Raw genomic sequence first — 23,405 nt, 5'->3', positions numbered from 1 at the left:
TACTGTACCAGTGGCTGTGGTGTAGCTAATCCCCAGAGTCATACTGGCTGTGGTATAGCTAATCCCCAGAGTCATACTGGCTGTGGTATAGCTAATCCCCAGAGTCATACTGTACTAAAGGCTGTGGTATAGCTAATCCCCAGAGTCATACTGTACAAGAGGCTGTGGTATAGCTAATCCCCAGATTCCTACTGTACCAGAGGCTGTGGTATAGCTAATCCCCAGAGTCCTACTGTACCAGATGCTGTGGTATAGCTAATCCCCAGAATCATGCTGTATCAGAGGCTGTGGTATAGCTAATCCCCAGAGTCATACTGTACCAGAGGCTGTGGTATAACTAATCCCCAGAGTCCTACTGTACCAGAGGCTGTGGTATAGCTAATCCCCAGAGTCATACTGTACTAGGGGCTGTGGTATAACTAATCCCCAGAGTCATACTGTACCAGAGGCTGTGGTGTAGCTAATCCCCAGAGTCATACTGTACTAGAGGCCGTGGTATAGCTAATCCCCAGAGTCATACTGTACCAGAGGCTGTGGTATAGCTAATCCCCAGAGTCATACTGTACCAGAGGCTGTGGTATAGCTAATCCCCAGAGTCATACTGTACCAGATGCTGTGGTATAGCTAATCCCCAGAGTCATACTGGCTGTGGTATAGCTAATCCCCAGAGTCATACTGGCTGTGGTATAGCTAATCCCCAGAGTCATACTGTACTAAAGGCTGTGGTATAGCTAATCCCCAGAGTCATACTGTACTTGAGGCTGTGGTATAGCTAATCCCCAGAGTCCTACTGTACCAGAGGCTGTGGTATAGCTAATCCCCAGAGTCCTACTGTACCAGAGGCTGTGGTATAGCTAATCCCCAGAGTCATGCTGTATCAGAGGCTGTGGTATAGCTAATCCCCAGAGTCATACTGTACTAGGGGCTGTGGTATAGCTAATCCCCAGAGTCATACTGTACTAGAGGCTGTGGTATAGCTAATCCCCAGAGTCATACTGTATCAGAGGCTGTGGTATAGCTAATCCCCAGAGTCATACTGGCTGTGGTATAGCTAATCCCCAGAGTCATACTGGCTGTGGTATAGCTAATCCCCAGAGTCATACTGTATCAGAGGCTGTGGTGTAGCTAATCCCCAGAGTCATACTCTACCAGAGGCTGTGGTGTAGCTAATCCCCAGAGTCATACTGTACCAGTGGCTGTGGTGTAGCTAATCCCCAGAGTCATACTGGCTGTGGTATAGCTAATCCCCAGAGTCATACTGGCTGTGGTATAGCTAATCCCCAGAGTCATACTGTACTAAAGGCTGTGGTATAGCTAACCCCCAGAGTCATACTGTACTAGAGGCTGTGGTATAGCTAATCCCCAGATTCCTACTGTACCAGAGGCTGTGGTATAGCTAATCCCCAGAGTCCTACTGTACCAGATGCTGTGGTATAGCTAATCCCCAGAATCATGCTGTATCAGAGGCTGTGGTATAGCTAATCCCCAGAGTCATACTGTACCAGAGGCTGTGGTATAACTAATCCCCAGAGTCCTACTGTACCAGAGGCTGTGGTATAGCTAATCCCCAGAGTCCTACTGTACCAGAGGCTGTGGTATAGCTAATCCCCAGAGTCATGCTGTATCAGAGGCTGTGGTATAGCTAATCCCCAGAGTCATACTGTACCAGATGCTGTGGTATAGCTAATCCCCAGAGTCCTGCTGTATCAGAGGCTGTGGTATAGCTAATCCCCAGAGTCATACTGTACTAGAGGCTGTGGTATAACTAATCCCCAGAGTCCTACTGTACCAGAGGCTGTGGTGTAGCTAATCCCCAGAGTCATACTGTACTAGAGGCCGTGGTATAGCTAATCCCCAGAGTCATACTGTACCAGAGGCTGTGGTATAGCTAATCCCCAGAGTCATACTGTACCAGAGGCTGTGGTATAGCTAATCCCCAGAGTCATACTGTACCAGAGGCTGTGGTATAGCTAATCCCCAGAGTCATACTGTACCAGAGGCTGTGGTATAGCTAATCCCCAGAGTCATACTGTACCAGAGGCTGTGGTATAACTAATCCCCAGAGTCCTACTGTACCAGAGGCTGTGGTATAGCTAATCCTCTGAGTCCTACTGTACCAGAAGCTGTGGTATAGCTAATCCCCAGAGTCCTACTGTACCAGAGGCTGTGGTATAGCTAATCCCCAGAGTCATGCTGTATCAGAGGCTGTGGTATAGCTAATCCCCAGAGTCATACTGTACTAGGGGCTGTGGTATAGCTAATCCCCAGAGTCATACTGTACTAGAGGCTGTGGTATAGCTAATCCCCAGAGTCATACTGTTTCAGAGGCTGTGGTATAGCTAATCCCCAGAGTCATACTGGCTGTGGTATAGCTAATCCCCAGAGTCATACTGGCTGTGGTATAGCTAATCCCCAGAGTCATACTGTATCAGAGGCTGTGGTGTAGCTAATCCCCAGAGTCATACTGTACCAGAGGCTGTGGTGTAGCTAATCCCCAGAGTCATACTGTACCAGTGGCTGTGGTGTAGCTAATCCCCAGAGTCATACTGGCTGTGGTATAGCTAATCCCCAGAGTCATACTGGCTGTGGTATAGCTAATCCCCAGAGTCATACTGTACTAAAGGCTGTGGTATAGCTAATCCCCAGAGTCATACTGTACTAGAGGCTGTGGTATAGCTAATCCCCAGATTCCTACTGTACCAGAGGCTGTGGTATAGCTAATCCCCAGAGTCCTACTGTACCAGATGCTGTGGTATAGCTAATCCCCAGAATCATGCTGTATCAGAGGCTGTGGTATAGCTAATCCCCAGAGTCATACTGTACCAGAGGCTGTGGTATAACTAATCCCCAGAGTCCTACTGTACCAGAGGCTGTGGTATAGCTAATCCCCAGAGTCCTACTGTACCAGAGGCTGTGGTATAGCTAATCCCCAGAGTCATGCTGTATCAGAGGCTGTGGTATAGCTAATCCCCAGAGTCATACTGTACCAGAGGCTGTGGTATAGCTAATCCCCAGAGTCCTACTGTACCAGAGACTGTGGTGTAGCTAATCCCCAGAGTCATACTGTACTAGAGGCCGTGGTATAGCTAATCCCCAGAGTCATACTGGCTGTGGTATAGCTAATCCCCAGAGTCATACTGGCTGTGGTATAGCTAATCCCCAGAGTCATACTGTATCAGAGGCTGGGGTGTAGCTAATCCCCAGAGTCATACTGTACCAGAGGCTGTGGTGTAGCTAATCCCCAGAGTCATACTGTACCAGCGGCTGTGGTGTAGCTAATCCCCAGAGTCATACTGGCTGTGGTATAGCTAATCCCCAGAGTCATACTGGCTGTGGTATAGCTAATCCCCAGAGTCATACTGTACTAAAGGCTGTGGTATAGCTAATCCCCAGAGTCATACTGTACTAGAGGCTGTGGTATAGCTAATCCTCAGAGTCCTACTGTACCAGAGGCTGTGGTATAGCTAATCCCCAGAGTCCTACTGTACCAGAGGCTGTGGTATATCTAATCCCCAGAGTCATGCTGTATCAGAGGCTGTGGTATAGCTAATCCCCAGAGTCATACTGGCTGTGGTATAGCTAATCCCCAGAGTCATACTGGCTGTGGTATAGCTAATCCCCAGAGTCATACTGTATCAGAGGCTGTGGTGTAGCTAATCCCCAGAGTCATACTGTACCAGTGGCTGTGGTGTAGCTAATCCCCAGAGTCATACTGGCTGTGGTATAGCTAATCCCCAGAGTCATACTGGCTGTGGTATAGCTAATCCCCAGAGTCATACTGTACTAAAGGCTGTGGTATAGCTAATCCCCAGAGTCATACTGTACTAGAGGCTGTGGTATAGCTAATCCCCAGAATCATGCTGTATCAGAGGCTGTGGTATAGCTAATCCCCAGAGTCATGCTGTACTAAAGGCTGTGGTATAGCTAATCCCCAGAGTCCTACTGTACCAGAGGCTGTGGTATAACTAATCCCCAGAGTCCTACTGTACCAGAGGCTGTGGTATAGCTAATCCCCAGAGTCATGCTGTATCAGAGGCTGTGGTATAGCTAATCCCCAGAGTCATACTGTACCAGAGGCTGTGGTGTAGCTAATCCCCAGAGTCATACTGTACCAGCGGCTGTGGTGTAGCTAATCCCCAGAGTCATACTGGCTGTGGTATAGCTAATCCCCAGAGTCATACTGGCTGTGGTATAGCTAATCCCCAGAGTCATACTGTACTAAAGGCTGTGGTATAGCTAATCCCCAGAGTCATACTGTACTAGAGGCTGTGGTATAGCTAATCCCCAGAGTCCTACTGTACCAGAGGCTGTGGTATAGCTAATCCCCAGAGTCCTACTGTACCAGAGGCTGTGGTATAGCTAATCCCCAGAGTCCTACTGTACCAGAGGCTGTGGTATAGCTAATCCCCAGAGTCATGCTGTATCAGAGGCTGTGGTATAGCTAATCCCCAGAGTCATACTGTACTAGGGGCTGTGGTATAGCTAATCCCCAGAGTCATACTGTACTAGAGGCTGTGGTATAGCTAATCCCCAGAGTCATACTGTATCAGAGGTTGTGGTATAGCTAATCCCCAGAGTCATACTGGCTGTGGTATAGCTAATCCCCAGAGTCATACTGGCTGTGGTATAGCTAATCCCCAGAGTCATACTGTATCAGAGGCTGTGGTGTAGCTAATCCCCAGAGTCATACTGTACCAGTGGCTGTGGTGTAGCTAATCCCCAGAGTCATACTGGCTGTGGTATAGCTAATCCCCAGAGTCATACTGGCTGTGGTATAGCTAATCCCCAGAGTCATACTGTATCAGAGGCTGTGGTGTAGCTAATCCCCAGAGTCATACTGTATCAGAGGCTGTGGTATAGCTAATCCCCAGAGTCCTACTGTACCAGATGCTGTGGTATAGCTAATCCCCAGAATCATGCTGTATCAGAGGCTGTGGTATAGCTAATCCCCAGAGTCATACTGTACCAGAGGCTGTGGTATAACTAATCCCCAGAGTCATACTGTACCAGAGGCTGTGGTATAGCTAATCCCCAGAGTCCTACTGTACCAGAGGCTGTGGTATAGCTAATCCCCAGAGTCATGCTGTATCAGAGGCTATGGTATAGCTAATCCCCAGAGTCATACTGTACCAGATGCTGTGGTATAGCTAATCCCCAGAGTCCTGCTGTATCAGAGGCTGTGGTATAGCTAATCCCCAGAGTCATACTGTACTAGAGGCTGTGGTATAACTAATCCCCAGAGTCCTACTGTACCAGAGTCCGTGGTGTAGCTAATCCCCAGAGTCATACTGTACTAGAGGCCGTGGTATAGCTAATCCCCAGAGTCATACTGTACCAGAGGCTGTGGTATAGCTAATCCCCAGAGTCATACTGTACCAGAGGCTGTGGTATAGCTAATCCCCAGAGTCATACTGTACGAGAGGCTGTGGTATAGCTAATCCCCAGAGTCCTACTGTACCAGAGGCTGTGGTATAGCTAATCCCCAGAGTCATACTGTACCAGAGGCTGTGGTATAACTAATCCCCAGAGTCATACTGTACCAGAGGCTGTGGTATAGCTAATCCCCAGAGTCATACTGTACTAGAGGCCGTGGTATAGCTAATCCCCAGAGTCATACTGTACCAGAGGCTGTGGTATAGCTAATCCCCAGAGTCATACTGTACCAGAGGCTGTGGTATAGCTAATCCCCAGAGTCATACTGTACGAGAGGCTGTGGTATAGCTAATCCCCAGAGTCCTACTGTACCAGAGGCTGTGGTATAGCTAATCCCCAGAGTCATACTGTACCAGAGGCTGTGGTATAACTAATCCCCAGAGTCATACTGTACCAGAGGCTGTGGTATAGCTAATCCCCAGAGTCATACTGTACTAGAGGCTGTGGTATAACTAATCCCCAGAGTCATACTGTACCAGATGCTGTGGTATAGCTAATCCCCAGAGTCATACTGTATCAGAGGCCGTGGTGTAGCTAATCCCCAGAGTCATACTGTACTAGAGGCCGTGGTATAGCTAATCCCCAGAGTCATACTGTACCAGAGGCTGTGGTGTAGCTAATCCCCAGAGTCATACTGTACTAGAGGCTGTGGTGTAGCTAATCCCCAGAGTCATACTGTACCAGAGGCTGTGGTATAGCTAATCCCCAGATTCCTACTGTACCAGAGGCTGTGGTGTAGCTAATCCCCAGAGTCCTACTGTACCAGAGGCTGTGGTATAGTTAATCCCCAGAGTCCTACTGTACCAGAGGCTGTGGTATAGCTAATCCCCAGAGTCCTACTGTACCAGAGGCTGTGGTATAGCTAATCCTCAGAGTCATACTGTACCAGAGGCTGTGGTATAGTTAATCCCCAGAGTCCTACTGTACCAGAGGCTGTGGTATAGCTAATCCCCAGAGTCCTACTGTACCAGAGGCTGTGGTATAGCTAATCCCCAGAGTCCTACTGTACCAGAGGCTGTGGTATAGCTAATCCCCAGAGTCATGATGTATCAGAGGCTGTGGTATAGCTAATCCCCGGAGTCATACTGTACCAGATGCTGTGGTATAGCTAATCCCCAGAGTCCTGCTGTATCAGAGGCTGTGGTATAGCTAATCCCCAGAGTCCTGCTGTATCAGAGGCTGTGGTATAGCTAATCCCCAGAGTCATACTGTACTAGAGGCTGTGGTATAACTAATCCCCAGAGTCCTACTGTACCAGAGGCTGTGGTGTAGCTAATCCCCAGAGTCATACTGTACTAGAGGCCGTGGTATAGCTAATCCCCAGAGTCATACTGTACCAGAGGCTGTGGTATAGCTAATCCCCAGAGTCATACTGTACCAGAGGCTGTGGTATAGCTAATCCCCAGAGTCATACTGTACCAGAGGCTGTGGTATAGCTAATCCCCAGAGTCCTACTGTACCAGAGGCTGTGGTGTAGCTAATCCCCAGAGTCATACTGTACTAGAGGCCGTGGTGTAGCTAATCCTCAGCGTCATACTGTACCAGAGGCTGTGGTGTAGCTAACCCCCAGAGTCCTACTGTACCAGAGGCTGTGGTATAGCTAATCCCCAGAGTCCTACTGTACCAGAGGCTGTGGTATAGCTAATCCCCAGAGTCCTACTGTACCAGAGGCTGTGGTATAGCTAATCCCCAGAGTCCTACTGTACCAGAGGCTGTGGTATAGCTCATCCCGAGAGTCCTACTGTACCAGAGGCTGTGGTATAGCTAATCCCCAGAGTCCTACTGTACCAGAGGCTGTGGTATAGCTAATTCCCAGAGTCCTACTGTACCAGAGGCTGTGGTATAGCTAATCCCCAGAGTCATACTGTACCAGAGGCTGTGGTATAGCTAATCCCCAGAGTCATACTGTACCAGAGGCTGTGGTATAGCTAATCCTTAGAGTCATACTGTACCAGAGGCTGTGGTATAGCTAATCCCCAGAGTCATACTGTACTAGAGGCTGTGGTATAACTAATCCCCAGAGTCATACTGTACCAGAGGCTGTGGTGTAGCTAATCCCCAGAGTCATACTGTACTAGAGGCCGTGGTGTAGCTAATCCTCATCGTCATACTGTATACTGTACCAGAGGCTGTGGTGTAGCTAACCCCCAGAGTCATACTGTACCAGAGGCTGTGGTATAACTAATCCCCAGAGTCCTACTGTACCAGAGGCTGTGGTATAGCTAATCCCCAGAGTCCTACTGTACCAGAGGCTGTGGTATAGCTAATCCCCAGAGTCCTACTGTACCAGAGGCTGTGGTATAGCTAATCCCCAGAGTCCTACTGTACCAGAGGCTGTGGTATAGCTATTCCCCAGAGTCCTACTGTACCAGAGGCTGTGGTATAGCTAATCCCCAGAGTCCTACTGTACCAGAGGCTGTGGTATAGCTAATCCCCAGAGTCCTACTGTACCAGAGGCTGTGGTATAGCTAATCCCCAGAGTCCTACTGTACCAGAGGCTGTGGTATAGCTAATCCCCAGAGTCCTACTGTACCAGAGGCTGTGGTATAGCTAATCCTCAGAGTCATACTGTACCAGAGGCTGTGTTATAGCTAATCCCCAGAGTCATACTGTACTAGAGGCTGGGGTATAGCTAATCCCCAGAGTCATACTGTACCAGAGGCTGTGGTATAGCTAATCCCCAGAGTCCTACTGTACCAAACGCTGTGGTACAGCTAATCCCCAGAGTCCTACTGTACCAGAGGCTGTGGTATAGCTAATCCCCAGAGTCCTACTGTACCAGAGGCTGTGGTATAGCTAATCCCCAGAGTCATGCTGTATCAGAGGCTGTGGTATAGCTAATCCCCAGAGTCATACTGTACCAGAGGCTGTGGTATAGCTAATCCCAAGAGTCATACTGTATCAGAGGCTGTGGTATAGCTAATCCCCAGAGTCATACTGGCTGTGGTATAGCTAATCCCCAGAGTCATACTGTATCAGAGGCTGGGGTGTAGCTAATCCCCAGAGTCATACTGTACCAGAGGCTGTGGTGTAGCTAATCCCCAGAGTCATACTGGCTGTGGTGTAGCTAATCCCCAGAGTCATACTGTACCAGAGGCTGTGGTATAGCTAATCCCCAGAGTCCTACTGTACCAGAGGCTGTGGTATAGCTAATCCCCAGAGTCCTACTGTACCAGAGGCTGTGGTATAGCTAATCCCCAGAGTCATGCTGTATCAGAGGCTGTGGTATAGCTAATCCCCAGAGTCATACTGTACCAGAGGCTGTGGTATAACTAATCCCCAGAGTCCTACTGTACCAGAGGCTGTGGTATAGCTAATCCCCAGAGTCCTACTGTACCAGAGGCTGTGGTATAGCTAATCCCCAGAGTCATGCTGTATCAGAGGCTGTGGTATAGCTAATCCCCAGAGTCATACTGTACCAGATGCTGTGGTATAGCTAATCCCCAGAGTCCTGCTGTATCAGAGGCTGTGGTATAGCTAATCCCCAGAGTCATACTGTACTAGAGGCTGTGGTATAACTAATCCCCAGAGTCCTACTGTACCAGAGGCTGTGGTGTAGCTAATCCCCAGAGTCATACTGTACTAGAGGCCGTGGTATAGCTAATCCCCAGAGTCATACAGTACCAGAGGCTGTGGTATAGCTAATCCCCAGAGTCATACTGTACCAGAGGCTGTGGTATAGCTAATCCCCAGAGTCATACTGTACCAGAGGCTGTGGTATAGCTAATCCCCAGAGTCCTACTGTACCAGAGGCTGTGGTGTAGCTAATCCCCAGCGTCATACTGTACTAGAGGCCGTGGTGTAGCTAATCCTCAGCGTCATACTGTACCAGAGGCTGTGGTGTAGCTAACCCCCAGAGTCATACTGTACCAGAGGCTGTGGTATAGCTAATCCCCAGAGTCCTACTGTACCAGAGGCTGTGGTATAGCTAATCCCCAGAGTCATACTGTACCAGAGGCTGTGGTATAACTAATCCCCAGAGTCCTACTGTACCAGAGGCTGTGGTATAGCTAATCCTCAGAGTCATACTGTACCAGAGGCTGTGGTATAGCTAATCCCCAGAGTCATACTGTACTAGAGGCTGTGGTATAACTAATCCCTAGAGTCATACTGTACCAGAGGCTGTGGTATAGCTAATCCCCAGAGTCATACTGTACCAGATGCTGTGGTATAGCTAATCCCCAGAGTCATACTGTATCAGAGGCTGTGGTGTAGCTAATCCCCAGAGTCATACTGTACTAGAGGCCGTGGAATAGCTAATCCCCAGAGTCCTACTGTACCAGAGGCCGTGGTATAGCTAATCCCCAGAGTCCTACTGTACCAGAGGCTGTGGTATAGCTAATCCCCAGAGTCATACTGTACCAGAGGCTGTGGTATAACTAATCCCCAGAGTCCTACTGTACCAGAGGCTGTGGTATAGCTAATCCTCAGAGTCATACTGTACCAGAGGCTGTGGTATAGCTAATCCCCAGAGTCATACTGTACTAGAGGCTGTGGTATAACTAATCCCTAGAGTCATACTGTACCAGAGGCTGTGGTATAGCTAATCCCCAGAGTCATACTGTACCAGATGCTGTGGTATAGCTAATCCCCAGAGTCATACTGTATCAGAGGCTGTGGTATAGCTAATCCCCTGAGTCCTACTGTACTAGAGGCTGTGGTATAGCTAATCCCCAGAGTCATACTGTACCAGATGCTGTGGTATAGCTAATCCCCAGAGTCATACTGTATCAGAGGCTGTGGTATAGCTAATCCCCTGAGTCCTACTGTACTAGAGGCTGTGGTATAGCTAATCCCCAGAGTCATACTGTACCAGAGGCTGTTGTATAGCTAATCCCCAGAGTCATACTGTACCAGAGGCTGTTGTATAGCTAATCCCCAGAGTCATACTGTATCAGAGGCTGTAGTATAGCTAATCCCCAGAGTCCTACTGTATCAGAGGCTGTGGTATAGCTAATCCCCAGAGTCCTGCTGTACCAGAGGCTGTGGTATAGCTAATCCCCAGAGTCATACTGTATCAGAGGCTGTGGTATAGCTAATCCCCAGAGTCCTACTGTATCAGAGGCTGTGGTATAGCTAATCCCCAGAGTCCTACTGTACCAAAGGCTGTGGTATAGCTAATCCCCTGAGTCCTACTGTACCAGAGGCTGTAGTATAGCTAATCCCCAGAGTCCTACTGTATCAGAGGCTGTGGTATAGCTAATCCCCAGAGTCCTACTGTACCAAAGGCTGTGGTATAGCTAATCCCCAGAGTCCTGCTGTACCAGAGGCTGTGGTATAACTAATCCCCAGAGTCATACTGTACCAGAGGCTGTGGTATAGCTAATATATTAAGAACTAAATGACTCTGGCTAAGCCTAATCAGACTTGCCTGTGCTAATGTTTTTCACAGACTAAGTAAAATGACACAATACGCGCCCCTCAAATGATACTTATGTAACAAGAGCCTGAGAACACGGGACTTGAAACATCCACACAGATGGAACCATGTGACATTCAACGTATTATCTGACTGCCACAGGTGCTCCCTGTCAATGTCCATTCCAGAGGACACACCGGTTGGGAACCACTGCAGTATGGTTTAGTACAGTACAGTATAGTTCAGTACAGTATAGCATGGCACAGTATAGTATGGTTTAGTACAGCACAGCATAGCATAGCACAGTATAGTATAGCACAGTATAGCACAGTATAGTATAGTACAGTATAGCACAGCACAGTACAGTCTAGTACAGTATAGCATAGTACAGTATAGTTCAGTCTAGTACAGCCCGGTACAGTATAGTACAGTATAGTATAGTTCAGTATAGTATAGTTCAGTACAGTATAGTACAGTATAGTACAATATAGTACAGTACAGTATAGTATAGTTCAGTCTAGATCAGGGGTGGACAACTCCAGTCCTCGAGGGCCTGATTGGCGTCACACTTTTTCTCCATCCCTAGCAAACACAGCTGATGAATCAAATGTCATTCTAAACTGAAGATCATGATTAGGTGATTATTGGAGTCAGGTGGGTTATTTGGGGCAAAACGGTGACACCAATCAGGCCCTCAAGGACTGGAATTTCACACCCCTGGTATAGTATGTAGTTATGGGTCCATGGTGAGTGTGTTTACCTTCCCCTCAGACACCCAGACAGCCTGAGTCTGCTGCTCTCTGATAGAGTCCTTGACACTGCCGTACCACGCATCGTTGACAGAGTTCACCTCAATAGTAGCTGTAGGGAGAGGAGGGGGGGAAGGATCAGAGGAGAGGAGGGGGGGAAGGATCAGAGGAGAGGGGGTGGGGAGGAGAGAGGAGAGGAGGAGGGATGAAGGGAGAGAGGGGGGAAGACAGCTTGAGCAATATAAACCAGGGAGATAGAGGAAGAGGAGAGAGATAATAAAGAGAGTGGGGGCGAGAAAGGGAGGGGGGAGAGAGAGGATAGAGGGAGAAAGAGAGATAATAGCAGGATGGATGAGAACATAGAGAGGTTGAGGGAAGAGGTAGAGGGGGAGAGGAGGAGAAGGAGAGAGGGAGAGAGTGTAATGGCACAACAACAACATAAATACACGGTACAACAGATTATCCCTAATGCAGGAAAATAACTTTATCTTGTGTTCAATATTTGTTGAACTGTCATCCATAGTGAGTCCTGTGTGTGTGTGTGTGTGTGTGTGTGTGTGTGTGTGTGTGTGTGTGTCAGAAAGTCATCTACAGAGAGAGACATGACCATGAATCACTGGAGTATGTCCTGAAGGAGGGAGCTAACATTCTTCTAGTGTGTGTGTGTACTTCCCTACAAGGAGAGTGCAATGTGTAAGTGCAATGACATACAATGTTTGTGTGTATCTGTGTGTGTGTGTGTGTGTGTGTGTGTGTGTGTGTGTGTGTGTGTGTGTGTGTGTGTGTGTGTGTGTGTGTATCTGTACCTAGTGTATCTGTGTGTGTGTGTGTGTGTGTGTGTGTGTGTGTGTGTGTGTGTGTGTGTGTGTGTGTGTGTGTATCTGTACCTAGTGTATCTGTGTGTGTGAGTGTATCTGTGTGTGAGTGTATCTGTGTGTGTGAGTGTATCTGTGTGTGTGCAGTCGATTCATGTGTCTAACCAGAGAAGAGGTGAGAACAGGTCTTCCTCAGTTTGACAGCTTGTTCGTATAGTTTGCGTGCCGAGCGGTTGGATCCAGGGATCACCCTCTGCCTCATGGCCTTAACCCCTGGTTTACTGTCTGGGTTGAAGAAGATGACGATGGGGTACCACTGGCTGTAGTTCAGTGTGTCCACCGCCTTGGGAGTCACATCCAGCAGGGCATGCTTGTCCTACAGGAGACATGGTGGAGGACAATGAGTGACAGAAATGGAGAGAAAGAGATAGAGAGAGAGAGAGAGACAGAGAGAGCGAGAGAGAGAGAGACAGAGAAAGCGAGAGAGACAGAGAAAGCGAGACAGAGAGTGAGAGAGTGCGAGTGTGAGAGAGAGAGAGAGAACTCAAACCTGCTCGATGATCTGGCGGATGGTGTTGAGTCTCACTACTCCTGAGGATTTCTCTGAACCGGCATCTTTAGGCTCCGTTTCTGACGGTGGACAGAGACAAAGTGAGAGACGGTCACAGACAGACAGACACGGTGTTACTCATTCAATAAATGACTAGTGTGACTCAAAATCAGACAGACAAACTGACACACACACAAACGCACGCATCTAGAAATCTAATTTTCCCCAACCCTAACCTGAACCCTAACCTGAACCCCGGAATCCCTAATTCTAACCCTAACCCTAACCTGAACCCCGGAATCCCTAATTCTAACCCTAACCCCGGAATCCCTAACCCTAACCTGAACCCCGGAATCCCTAATTCTAACCCTTACCTGAACCCTAACATGAACCCCGGAATCCCTAATTCTAACCCTAACCCCGGAATCCCTAACCCTAACCTGAACCCCGGAATCCCTAACCCTAACCCTAACCTGAACCCCGGAATCCCTAATTCTAACCCTAACCTGAACCCTAACATGAACCCCGGAATCCCTAACCCTAACCTGAACCCCGGAATCCCTAAGCCTAAAATAAGTGTCCCCGCTTGTCCGAATTGTACTTGTTTTTACTATCCTTCCGAAAACACACACACACACACCCACACACACAGTGTGAGGTCCTCACTTGCGATGATGAACAGGTCAGGCAGCTCGTTAGCAAGCTTGTCGTTGGCTGCATCAGCTATAGGTCCAAACAGAACCACGGGACGTCTGAAACCAGCTACAGTACAGTATAGTAGAGAGAGAAAGAGAGAAAGAGAAAGAGAAAGAGAAAGAGAGAGAGAGAAAGAGAAAGAGAAAGAGAAAGAGAAAGAGAAAGAGAAAGAGAGAGAGAGAGAGAGAGAGAGAGAGAGAGAGAGAGAGAGAGAGAGAGAGAGAGAGAGCAAACAACAACACGAAGAGTTATCTATCCAAAACGGAGAATTGTGGATAAATCACTTCTCCAATCTTTTTGGCCCTATAACAAAGAATAAACAGCAAAAACATATAAATTACAAATCTTATAATCAACTATTTAAGACTACCAGAACCCACTGGATTCTCCAATTACAATGAATGAACTATAGGACAAAATACAAACCCTCCAACCCAAAAAGGCCTGTGGTGTTGATGGTAGCCTGCATGAAATGATAAAATATACAGACCACAAATTCCAATTGGCTATACTAAAACTCTTTAACATCATCCTCAGCTCTGTCATCTACCCCAATATTTGGAACCAAGGACTGATCACCCCAATCCACAAAAGTGGCGACAAATTTGACCCCAATAACTACCATGGGATATGTGTCAACAGCAACAATGGGAAAATCCTCATCCGCAATATCATTAATTGTCATTAACCTGTCTAGGATCAGCGTGGCGCTAGCGGCACACCCCCCCCCCCCCACTGAAAAACCAGTGCCGCGAAATTCAAAAAAAATATTTTTTTTAAATATTTAACTTTCACACATTAAAGTCCAATACAGCTAATGAAAGACACAGATCTTATGAATCCAGTCAACATTTCCGATTTTTAAAATGTTTTACAGGGAAGACACAATATGTAAAGATGTACATCTATTACCTAAAAACACATTAGCATAATCCACCATCTTTTATTTGTCCACCAACACCAGTAGCCATCACCAATTCGGCTAAACTAAGATATTTATAGCCCCTAACCAACAAAAAAACTCATTAGATGACAGTCTGATAACATATTTATGGTATGGGATAGGTTTTGTTAGAAAAAAGTGCATATTTCAGGTATATGGCATAGTTTACAATTGCACCCACCATCACAAATGGACTAGAATAATTACAATGAGCAACGTGTTTACCTAACTACTAATCATCAAACATTTCGTAAAAATACACAGCATACACGAATCGAAAGACACAGATCCTGTGAATACAGACAATATTTCAGATTTTCTAAGTGTCTTACAGCGAAAACACAATAAATCGTTATATTAGCTTAGCACATAGCAATTAGCAGCCCAGCATTGATTCTAGCCAAAGTGAGCGATAAAAGTCAACATCGCCAAAAGATATTAATTTTTTCACTAACCTTCTCAGAATTCTTCCGATGACACTCCTGTAACATCACATTACAACATGCATATACAGTTTGATCGAAAATGTTTATATTTAGCCACCAAAATCATGGTTAGACAATGTGAAATGTAGACAAGCTGGTAAAGAAAACGTCCTTGCGCCACTTAGACAGTGATCTACTCTTATACATAAATACTCATAAACGTGACTAAAAAATATAGGGTGGACAGGGATTGATAGACAATTTAATTCTTAATACAATTGCGTTATTACATTTTTTAATTTATCCTTACTTTTCAATACAGTTTGCGCCAAGCGAAGCTACGTCAAAAAACATGGCGTCCTAAGCCACTAAAATGTTTCGACAGAAACACGATTTATCATAATAAAAATGTCCTACCTTGAGCTGTTCTTCCATCAGTATCTTGGGCAAAGGATCCTTTCTTGGGAGAAATCGTCTTTTGGTGGAAAGCTGTCCTCTTGCCATGTGGAAATGTCAACTACGTTCGGGATGAACTGAAAAGCGTTCCCAACTTTTCACATCGTTGCAAAAATAAATGTCCCAAAATCGCACTAAACGGATATAAATTGCTATAAAACGCTTTAAATTAACTACTTTGTGATGTTTGTAACTCCTATAACGAGTGAAAAGATGACCGGAGAAATATAACAGGCTAAACTAACGCTTGGAACAGGAGAGGGTCGGTGTCTTCCACGCGCGTTACGCAGCAAGAAAAGACTTGCTAGCTAAAGGTTTTTTTCATTTGTAGGGCCTGTGAACGAGCAAACGAGCCCGTTGGAATCGTCATCACGTAAAGGCATCCAGGGGAAGACGTAAGAAGTGTCCGTATAGTCATAGCAACGACAGTGCCCGTTTAAATGACTTCAGAAAAGTGGCCAACGTTTCTCAAATCTGACTCCATGTCAGGGAAATTGCTGTAGAATGGGCTCTGTTCCACTTAGAGACAAAATTTCAACTCCTATAGAAACTATAGCCTGTTTTCTATCCAATAATAATAATAATATGCATATTGTACGATCAAGGATTTTGTGGGAAGCCGTTTAAAAAATTAGCCACATTAGCATAAATAGTCTAAACAGCGCCCCCATCCCCAACAGGTTAACAGCAGACTTGAACATTTCCTCAGTGAAAACAATGTACTGAGCAAATGTCAAATTGGCTTTTTACCAAATTACTGTATGACAGACCACGTATTCATACTGCACACCCTAACTGACAAACAAACAAAAACAAAGAAAAAGTCTTCTCATGCTTTGTTGACTTCAAAAAAGCTTTCGACTCAATTTCAGTCTGTTATACAAATTGATGGAAAGTGGTGTTGTGAGAAAATCATATAACAATATAAAATCCATGTACAGAACAAACAAGTGTGCAAAAAACACATTTATTTCCTCAAGGCCGTGGGGTGAGACAGGGATGCAGCTTAAGCCTCACCCTCTTCAACATATATATCAACAAATTGGCGAGGGCACTAGAACAGTCTGCAGCACCCGGCCTCACCCTACTAGAACCTGAAGTCAAATGTCTACTGTTTGCTGATGATCTGGTGCTTCTGAGGAGGCCACTGGGGAGGCCCCATCCATAAAGTATTAAAATACAGAGAGGCGTTGGTAAAGGTATATTGTCCTGCTAACAGCCCATAATGGGCTATTATAATACTGTACATGGTGTCCAGGTCAGGATAACCAAAACATTTCTTTATTAAAGATTATCAAAAAGAATGTTGGTATGTATTTATTTTGATCCAAAGCCACGAATGAGTGAGTCATTCAGCTTTATGTAGGTGCCGGGGCTATATGACTGTGCCATCAACTTGATAATATATAACGATATTTTGGAGGTTATTTCGTTTTTAAAAAACCCGAAAGTGAGCGATTGTAATCTGAATAAACGGCAAAACTGAAATTTCAACCAATCACTGCCGGTTGTGATACAGCCAACCTAACTAAGAAATACATTTGACGATATAATTCACCCCTTACCATCCTTTTAGGCAAGTCTATTGTCTAGCTACCTGCTAATAGCCATAATGGCGCTGTACAACGTGACCGTGTGTGTTTGAAAGAGCATTTTCCAGTAAGCAACAATTTGTTTACCTTCATTAGGTAAACAAATTAACATGGGGTAAGACATTGTTACTAATTTGTAAATAAATCCAGTTTGTTATTTAGAATGATTCATTTCGGTTTTTAAAGGGAGAGAAACCAAAAATCTACAGTCATCTCATGGGTCTCGCAGTTGAGGCAAGCACAGGTATTGAACCAGCATCTGTAGCAACACAGCTTGCACTGCTATGCAGTCTCTTAGACCACTGCGCCACTCAGGCGCTGTACAACGTGACGGTCGGGAGAGGCCTACAGTAAGATCAAAATAATCCAAACAAAATAAAATAATAAAAACCTTAGTGTAACAACAGTTTTATTAGTAAGTAATACTGAAGTCGTGCACAATTATCCATTTCTATTTAGGTTTATGTCGCCCATTCATTGTCAGTTAAAGACACAGTAGGACTCAAAAGCATAATCAGTGCTCTAACTCCCCCTTGTGATGGTCTGGAGCAATGAAGTGGTGACGCAGGGTACCGTACTAAACCACAAATGACCTCTAAGTCCCACAGCATAATCACAAACTTTTAGTGGAGGAACCACAACCTCAAAACAACATGACTATTAGTGGGTCTATCATGCACAATGTTAGGTGTATAAAAGTGTGTGGCTTGTGGGGCCAACAGTGTCTGATAGGGGAAACAATACAGTTGTAGCCCAGGCCCATTAAAGCTGTGTCTCAGTCCTGTCTCAGTCCTGTCTCAGTCCTGTCTCAGTCCTGTCTCAGTCCTGTCTCAGTCCTGTCTCAGTCCTGTCTCAGTCCTGTCTCAGTCATAGAACAGCCCAGTCTGCTTGACTGAAACAACAGCAGAGGGAGAGCAACTGCTTTAATACATTCCTGTCCTTCGTTTCATAGATACACTCCTCTTCCTCCTGTTCTACCCCTCTGTCCAGTTATCTCCTTCTAATGTCACATTCCATTCTTCTGTAACCTTGTCTTTCTCCTCTTTCCCTTCCTCTCTCCTTTCCATCTCCTCCCGTCGTCTCTCTCTTTTCATCAACTTTCTCTCGCCACCTTCCTTCCTGTATCCTCTCTAGAACGGAGTTGCTCCTGTCTGACCCGTTGACATGCCCTCTCTGAGGACCACTCTCCTCTCACCCTCTCCCCCCTCATTCTCCCCTCACCCTCTCACCTCGCCTCCCCCACATTCTCCCCTCCCCCTCCCGCTGGCCCACCCACCTCACCCTCCAACCTCCTCGTTCTCCCCTGTGGTGTGTATTTCCTGTGTTTAGCGTGACAACCATCTTTCTCTCACTGCACCCCCCACCCCCCCACCCCTTCCTGTGTGTGTGTTGTTTCCTGTCTGTTTCCCAACGCAGGCCTGCTTTTCTATCACCCCTCCTCTCCTCAATGATATACTTCTCCTCAACTTCCCCCTCTCCTCTCCTCAATGATATACTTCTCCTCAACTTCCCCCTCTCCTCTCCTCAATGATATACTTCTCCTCAACTTCCCCCTCTCCTCTCCTCAATGATATACTTCTCCTCAACTTCCCCCTCTCCTCTCCTCAATGATATACTTCTCCTCAACTTCCCCCTCTCCTCTCCTCAATGATATACTTCTCCTCAACTTCCCCCTCTCCTCTCCTCAATGATATACTTCTCAACTTCCTCCTCTCCTCTCCTAAATGATATACTTCTCCTCAACTTCCTCCTCTCCTCAATGATATACTTCTCCTCAACTTCCCCCTCTCCTCTCCTCAATGATATTCCTCTCCTCAACTTCCCCTCTCCTCTATGATATACTTCTCCTCAACTTCCCCCTCTCCTCTATGATATACTTCTCCTCAACTTCCCTCTCTCCTCTCCTCAATGCTATACTTCTCCTCAACTTCCTCCTCTCCTCTCCTCAATGCTATACTTCTCCTCAACTTCCTCCTCTCCTCTCCTCTCCTCAATGATATACTTCTCCTCAACTTCCCCCTCTCCTCAATGATATACTTCTCCTCAACTTCCCCCTCTCCTCTCCTCAATGATATACTTACCCTCAACTGTCCCCCTCCTTTCTCTCTTCTCTTCTCTTCTCCCCTGTCCCCCCTCTCTTGTCCCCTTTCTCTTCGCTCTTCTCCCTCTCCTCTCTTCTCCCTCATTTACCTCTCCTTCTCCTCTTCTCTCCACTCTCCTCTCCCCTCCCCTCCCCACCCCCTCTCTTCTCCCCTTTCTCTTCGCTCTTCTCCCTCATTTCCATCTCCCTCTCTCCTCTTCTCCCTTTTCTCTCCTCCCACTCTTCTCTCTCCCCTCTTTTCGTCTTCTCCCTCCCTCTCATCTCCTCCCCCCTCTACTCTCTTCTCCCTCTCCTCTCATTTCCCTTCTCTCTCTCACCTCCTCTCCTCTTCTCTCATCTCTCCTCTCCCCTATCTTCTCTCCTCTCCCCTATCTTCTCTCCTCTCCCTCTCTTCTCAACTCTTATTTCTTGTGTCGTTTCCTTAGAATGTCAGACCCACCCTCTCGGAGCACGACTCTCTCGTACGCGGGGAAGCGTGTGGCGACGGGCGTAGCACTGACGTCCTCTCTGCTCTTCCTCAGCTCCTTTCTCTTGGCTGCCCTTTGGCCCCGCAGACGCCAGAAGTCAGCCCGGTCCGTCCCAGCGGCCTTCTGGGAGTTCTGGACACTCGCCATCTGGTCAGCCCTGGGAGGGAGGGAGGGATGGGGGAGGGAGAAAGGGAGGGAGGGGGAGGGAAGGAGGGGGGGGGGGGGAGAGACCGACAGACAGAGAGTATGACCATATTAGAGACACATATTTCCCTCAGATTACACAGATCCACAAAGAACTTGAAAACAAATCCAATTTTGATAAACTCCCATATCTACTGGGTGAAATATCACAGTGAGCCATCACAGCAGCAAGATTTGACCTGATGCCACAAGAAAAGGGCAACCAGTGAAGAACAAACACCATTGTAAATAAAACACATATTTATCTTTATTTATTTTCTCTTTTTTACTTTAACTATTTGCACATCGTTACAACACTGTATGTATACATAATTTGACATTTGAAATGTCTTTATTCTTTTGGAACTTCTGTGAGTGTAATATTTACTGTTTACTTTTTATTGTTTATTTCACTTTTGTTTATCCATTTCACTTGCTTTGGCAATGTAAACATATATTTCCCATGCCAATAAAGCCCCTTGAATTGAATTGAGAGAGAGAGAGGGCATGAAAGAGAGAGAGGGCATGAAAGAGAGAGAGGGCATGAAAGAGAGAGAGGGCATGAAAGAGAGAGAGGGCATGAAAGAGAGAGAGAGAGAGAGAGAGAGGGCATGAAAGAGAGAGAGAGAGAGAGAGAGAGAGAGAGGGCATGAAAGAGAGAGAGAGAGAGAGAGAGAGAGAGAGAGAGAGAGAGAGAGAGAGAGAGAGAGAGAGAGAGAGAGAGAGAGAGAGAGAGAGAGAGAGAGAGAGAGAGAGAGAGAGAGAGAGGGTTTCAACCCTGTGTTTTTACACGGCACGCCGTAAATGAGGTACAATAACAAACGATTACGCATTCCTGCGTCTGTCTCCAGAATCTCTTCATACCAACGTGACAGAGAGAGATGGTCCTGATGTGACTGAACACTCCCCTAACAGTCAACTGATGGCCAGGGAATCTTATCTGTCCTCGAAAAGTTACTATAGCTGGGCCAAATCCTAACTTCAGAAACTCTAATTTAGTTTCCTCCCAGTTCACCGCACCTGCTCTAGTTAGGGGTGATTACCTGTTCATTATAGATGGTGCCTTAGGGATGATTACCTGTTCATTATGGATGATGCCTTAGGGATGATTACCTGTTCATTATGGATGATGTCTTAGGGATGATTACCTGTTCATTATGGATGATGCCTTAGGGATGATTACCTGTTCATTACGGAGGATGCCTTAGGGATGATTACCTGTTCATTATGGATGGTGCCTTAGGGATGATTACCTGTTCATTATGGATGATGTCTTAGGGATGATTACCTGTTCATTATGGATGATGTCTTAGGGATGATTACCTGTTCATTACGGATGATGCCTTAGGGGTGATTACCTGTTCATTACGGATGATGCCTTAGGGATGATTACCTGTTCATTATGGATGATGTCTTAGGGATGATTACCTGTTCATTATGGATGATGCCTTAGGGGTGATACCTGTTCATTATGGATGGTGCCTTAGGGATGATTACCTGTTCATTATGGATGATGTCTTAGGGATGATTACCTGTTCATTATGGATTATGTCTTAGGGATGATTACCTGTTCATTATGGATGATGCCTTAGGGATGATTACCTGTTCATTACGGATGATGCCTTAGGGATGATTACCTGTTCATTATGGATGATGCCTTAGGGATGATTACCTGTTCATTACGGATGATGCCTTAGGGGTGATTACCTGTTCATTACGGATGATGCCTTAGGGATGATTACCTGTTTATTACGGATGATGCCTTAGGGATGATTACCTGTTCATTACGGATGATGCCTTAGGGATGTTTACCTGCTCTTGTTGGGGATGATGCCCTTCTCTAGCAGCTGTTTGTCCTTGCCGGTGCGAATGGCCAGCCAGTTGCCCAGCTTGCCGTCGTAGAGAGTGTCCACCACCTTAAAGATCTCCCCTCTGGAGAAAGCCAGGCTCTGGGGAGCCTCCCGCTCATACTCAAAATGAGTCCTGATAAAGAAGGAGTCCCCACGACCAGACACCAGGATGTCATTGTAGACTGGAGAAAGGGAGGGGAGGAGAGAGAGGGGAGGGGAGGGCGAGGAAAAGAGAGAGAGAGGGCGAGGAGAGAGAGAGGAGAGAGAGAGAGGGCGAGGAGAGAGAGAGAGAGAGAGAGAGGGCGAGGAGAGAGAGAGGGCGAGGAGAGAGAGAGAGAGAGAGGGCGAGGAGAGAGAGAGAGAGGGCGAGGAGAGAGAGAGAGAGGGCGAGGAGAGAGAGAGAGGGCAAGGAGAGAGAGAGAGAGAGAGAGAGGGCGAGGAGAGAGAGAGAGAGAGAGAGGGCGAGGAGAGAGAGAGAGAGAGTGTGAGTGGAGAGAGAGATCCAGATCTCAGGGAATTAGACCCAAGTTCTCAATTGGTACAAAATATATAGAGTACAGTACACACTACAATTACTGAGGTTTAAATATATAGAGTACTGTACACACTACAATTACTGAGGTTTAAATATATAGAGTACTGTACACACTACAATTACTGAGGTTTAAATATATAGAGTACTGTACACACTACAATTACTGAGGTTTAAATATATAGAGTACTGTACACACTACAATTACTGAGGTTTAAATATATAGAGTACTGCACACACTACAATCACTTAGGTTTAAAAATAAGCTCAACTGGACACCTTAATGAGGCAGTGAATGAACTGAGAGAGAAAGCACGCAGGGCATTCTACGCCATTAAAAAGCAAATTCAAATACCTATTAAAATTTGGCTAAAACTAATTGAATATGTCATTGAACCAATTGCACTTTATGGCAGCGAGGTGTGGAGTCCACTTGCAAAACAAGATTTCATCAAATGGGACAAACACCCCATTGAAATCCTGCATGCAGAGTTCTGTAAGATTCTCCTACATGTCCAGAGGAAAACTACAAACAATGCATGCAGGGCAGAATTAGGCCAATATCCACTAATAATAAAAACTCAAAAAACAGCAATTAAGGTTTGGAAACATCTAAAATACAGTGACCCCCTCTCCTATCTTTACCTAGCCCTGCAATACCAAGAGTTGAGCAAAGAAAAGAGTCCCCTCATCCAGCTGGTCCTGGGGCTGAGTTCACAAACCTGTTCTACTAACACACTGAAGCCTCAGGACCAGAACATCCAATCAATCAGGATAAACCAAATTACAACACAGTCAAAACAAAACTACATTGCTTATTGGGAAACACAAGCACAAACACAAAGCAAAATGCAGTGCTATCTGGCCCTAAATCGACAGTACACCGTGGCTAAATATTTGACCATGGTTACTGATCAAAACTGTAGAAAAACCTTGACAAAGTACAGGCTCAGTGAGCACAGCCTTGCCATTGAGAAGGGTAGACACAGGAAAACCTGGCTCCCTGTAGAGGAAAGGCTGTGCAACCACTGCACAACAGCAGAACCTGAGACGGAGCTGCATTTCCTGACAAAATGTCGAAAATATAAAACAATTAGAGAGTGTCATTTCCCCAAATTTGAAACCCTTATTCAAGGTTTCAAAGACCTCTCTGCTGAGGATAGGCTACCCGTCCTGTTGGGGGAGGACGCAGAGAGCTGTGGGTTGGCAGCGCACTACATTGCTGCCTGCCATAAGTTGAGGGACAGTGTCTGT

The 23,405-nt window shown here is 46.3% G+C and overlaps 1 protein-coding gene across 4 annotated transcripts in view; it reads right to left on the bottom strand.

Annotated features, from left to right (window-relative positions):
- LOC129826640 (tight junction protein ZO-2-like) overlaps positions 1-23,405 on the bottom strand; it is a 255,547-nt gene that overhangs the window by 24,086 nt on the left and 208,056 nt on the right. For all 4 annotated transcript variants that reach the window (XM_055887581.1, XM_055887585.1, XM_055887583.1 and 1 more), the window contains exons 13-18: positions 21,582-21,801; positions 19,559-19,743; positions 13,573-13,668; positions 12,907-12,986; positions 12,522-12,732; positions 11,553-11,653 (exon numbers count right to left, since the gene is read on the bottom strand). In XM_055887581.1, the coding sequence (XP_055743556.1) occupies positions 11,553-11,653; positions 12,522-12,732; positions 12,907-12,986; positions 13,573-13,668; positions 19,559-19,743; positions 21,582-21,801 (893 nt within the window). The remainder of the gene's footprint in view (positions 1-11,552; positions 11,654-12,521; positions 12,733-12,906; positions 12,987-13,572; positions 13,669-19,558; positions 19,744-21,581; positions 21,802-23,405) is intronic.

The sequence above is a fragment of the Salvelinus fontinalis genome, chromosome 28 (assembly GCF_029448725.1).
Source record: "Salvelinus fontinalis isolate EN_2023a chromosome 28, ASM2944872v1, whole genome shotgun sequence".
NCBI lineage: Eukaryota > Metazoa > Chordata > Actinopteri > Salmoniformes > Salmonidae > Salvelinus > Salvelinus fontinalis.
This window is presented reverse-complemented; position numbering and strand designations above follow the sequence as displayed.